At 41.9% G+C, this 3,393-nt stretch overlaps 1 protein-coding gene across 2 annotated transcripts; it reads left to right on the top strand.

Moving 5' to 3' along the window:
- Nucleotides 1–265: 265 nt before the first annotated feature.
- On the top strand, nt 266–3,133 carry LOC121707340. 2 transcript variants are annotated; one of them, XM_042089830.1, is made up of 2 exons: nt 266–423; nt 1,644–3,133. In XM_042089830.1, the coding sequence occupies exon 2, from the start codon at nt 1,744–1,746 to the stop codon at nt 2,458–2,460; it is 717 nt and encodes a 238-aa protein (XP_041945764.1). In that variant the 5' UTR covers nt 266–423; nt 1,644–1,743; the 3' UTR covers nt 2,461–3,133. The 2 variants fall into 2 exon arrangements, with proteins under 2 accessions (XP_041945764.1, XP_041945765.1); XM_042089831.1 differs by having other exon boundaries at nt 299–353.
- The last annotated feature ends 260 nt before the right edge of the window (nt 3,134–3,393 follow it).

Genomic DNA, 3,393 nt, shown 5'->3' with positions numbered 1-3,393 from the left:
CACCAGACCCATAGAAGCGCACTTGACTTCACATCATTAAACTATTTCAGTATATTGCTTTTCTGATTGTCAAAACCACACCAATTTATTAGCCTAACTCTACTTGCTAGTCCATGTTTTCTCCAGTACAGGTTTTACCTCTTGCCTTGATCCCAGAGATGACAAACAAGGGCGGTGGCCAATCACATACTCCAGCAGACCTGTTACCTATCACCTCATCATCAATAACTGTTAATGATTGCCGGGGCAAGTCTTGGACAGATTTGTATAGCCTTTCACATTGTGTTTGTGAAGCTTGTTTTGTTGGAACTTTGCTGTTGGACTAATGCCTGTATTTTTGGATTTCTGAAATTGTATGTAACATCTTGGAAGTTCTGCGTGAATCTTTGGTCTTTTGTTGCTACCCAAGTCTGAATTTACCATGTGAGTTTTGCCAGTCACCTGGCTAAGTTACCTTAGCCTGGTTTATTCTCTCTGTACTCTGACCTTTCTTGTCTGTTTGACCAGTGGAAAGGGAACATCAAATGTATGTTTTTGTCTGTTTTTCCTAGATGGGATTTAAGATCGTTATAAGATTTTGACCATTGTCTTGCATTTTTTCAAAGAAATTCTTGTCTTCCTTGTTGAGTCCTACTGTATATCTGTACGAGGCCTTACTGAAAGTGAAAGCAATAGGCCTAGAACAGTGCATCCGGGTAGCCTTCTTTGAATTGCTAGCCTAACACGTCCCCGCTCCCAGACTGCTTATTGAGTCGAAGCTAACAGTGCTGCATCGACGTGTGGAGGGAAAAGGGGTTATACACATTAAATCTTTGAGCAAACTTGACTAAAAAGACAAAATAAGGTTGAGGTGAGAGTTATCTCTGTGTAAATCGTATTTAGACGACCATTAGGCTACAGGCTAATTTTTGCTCTATCCAGTTTACTGACAGAAGTAGGCTAGGCTATCACAAGCAAAGTCATGGTTGAATTGCTTGTGTCTGATAGTCCTTGAGCCAGACCCCCTAATTTTGGTGAATCGTACCATTTGAGGGACATAAGTCTCATTGTGATTTTTGACAAGAACGGTATACCACCCTTGCATTAGACAATATGTGATAGCATTGCATTTGGGGTAGCTTTTGTGTTATATCACCATATTACACCTGAAAAAAACTTACTAAAGAAGAAGAGCAGGCCAATGAACCCTTCTTTTTCGGGGAGCTTTTTTTTTTGGCAGTTTGCAAACGGAGTGCATTGCCACCACCATCTGCTGGACTGAGGTGTAATGGCAAGTGTACCCTTTAGCCTCGTGCTGGCCGCCGGGTGAATAAGGCAAATTATACGTCTACGGATAGGTTTAGACTACAATAACTAATGCATATCCCCACAAAACTTCCACAGCTGAATATTACAATTAAGTCAGGTTTTTTTTTAAGGTTATTGTAAGTTGGCTATGTAAATGAGCCTTATCTACTGAAATATGCTATTTCATGTTTCCCCAGACACCTTAACACTGGATAAAGTCAGACTGCTCGACTCTGAGCTGATCGTAACACTGTAAACTACATGTAAAGTATGATTGCTGAGAATTATCTGTGTTTGACGTATTGCTGGTCCAGTGTATAGCATAAATGACTGAGACTGTTTTGCTTTTCTTCCAGGATGGACATAGCCTCAGGAGATATTCAGTTCATCACTCCGCCACTTGGTTCTTTAGGGGACGTCCATCACCCCCAGAGCTGACAGACAGAGATCACTTTCATGTCTTTATCAGCTACAGCAGCTGTGACTCAGCTGTGGACACAAAGACTCATTACCTGGCTAGAATCTCCTCAGTGTGGTCTACTGACCTGCTACCATGAGAGAGACTTTGTTCCTGGCTGCAGCATCCTGGAGAACATGACAAACTGCATTCAGAAATCTCAGAAAGTGCTTCTTGTCCTCAGTCAGGACTTTGTGAGGAGTCGCTGGTGTCTGCTGGAGGCCAACTTGTCCCTGTTCAGAGATTGCCTGGAGCGCAAGCCTTTGGTACCGGTGCTACTCGAACCTGACATCACCATCCCGCTGCATCTCTGCCACATAACATATCTGGATGCTAAAGACCCTGACTTCCACAGTAAACTATTGAAAGTTCTCTGCACACCCAATAACCAGATGCAAGGTTCCAGTGTGGTGCCTTACCAGCCTCCCTCTGTCTACAATGGGAAAGCTCTGCAGCCTCTCTCAGCTGTGAATGAGGGGGAAGGCCTCTACGAGTGGGAAGCAGGTCTCTTCAGTGAGAGCGTTCCAGATCAGTTGCGTCTAATACTACGCAATGAGGAGAAGTACATTGCAGCAATCAGGAATATTAACAGTGTTTCTCAAACAAACAAACTGTCTGTGATATCTGTGCCGTTACTTGTGTTTGCTGTTCTAGTGCCTTTTGGTTTAATGGTAGCATCAATGGTAGCTTTTGTGCGAAAAAGAAATGAAGACTAATAAAACATGTGAAATGCAGAAGTGCGCTGGTCAGGCTAATGTTGCTCTTGCTGAGGAGAAGGTCCTCATGGGCTGTGAGTCACGAACCAAACTGTGCCTCGTGTATGTATCTTTGGATGGATGCAAGCTCATGTTTAATGAGACTTTCCAGGAGCCTGCCCTTGCCAACGAGATGTTTCAAAGGGCCCTGCTCCTCTTCTCGCCAGGGTATGCCCGCTGTTTAGCCAAAAGGCACTTCCCCTTCGACATGACCAGCTCACACGGCCACTTGGAAGGTAGTGTGTGCTTCTGCCAGTATGTCACTCAACAGCTGAAGAAAGATGAGTGGTTATAGAATTCAAACTACACTCAAACAAAACCGTGACACGCTCCTGAGAATACGTGTGAACTTCAGATCAAATAGTTTTATCATTTTATATTTTTCAGTTGATTGTATTTGATATTTTGGTTGATTTTTTTCAATCTTCTTAACTTAAGCTGGTAAACAACTAGGACTTAATTAAATTATCTCTCTTAAATTTGGCTCTGATCTGGCGTGGATATGGTTCTGACTTGTTGGATGATATGTTCTGTACAATTTACACCGACAGGATGATCTTAGGGATGTTCCAGCTGTTTTCATGAATTTACAATAAATAGATACTCACACATATACAACCAAAGATTAAAATAAAAATGCACAAAAATGAAAATGTTCTTGTCACATTAATATTTTAGAGTTTCTAGTGTTGTGTTAATGTTGGACTTGACAAACAAGATACTGTACCTGTGTGGCCGAGAAGAAACCGATGGCAGATTACGACAATCATTCCACATTTCTCCTTTCTCTATTCTAATAATGCAATATACACTAGTTCATCATCCAGACCAGCTCACTGAGCTTGACAGAGTGAATAAACTAGAATAGAAAAGAAACTTTAATTGCCACACAAC

The sequence above is a fragment of the Alosa sapidissima genome, chromosome 4, assembly GCF_018492685.1.
Source record: "Alosa sapidissima isolate fAloSap1 chromosome 4, fAloSap1.pri, whole genome shotgun sequence".
Classification (NCBI taxonomy): domain Eukaryota; kingdom Metazoa; phylum Chordata; class Actinopteri; order Clupeiformes; family Clupeidae; genus Alosa; species Alosa sapidissima.
Note: the sequence above shows the minus strand (reverse complement) of the source record. Positions and strands in the feature narration are given on the sequence as shown.

What these genes read in the sequence shown, in the direction of transcription:
- LOC121707340 (XM_042089830.1), top strand. Translation starts at nt 1,744, where the DNA reads ATGTCTTTATCAGCTACAGCAGCTGTGACTCAGCTGTGGACACAAAGA.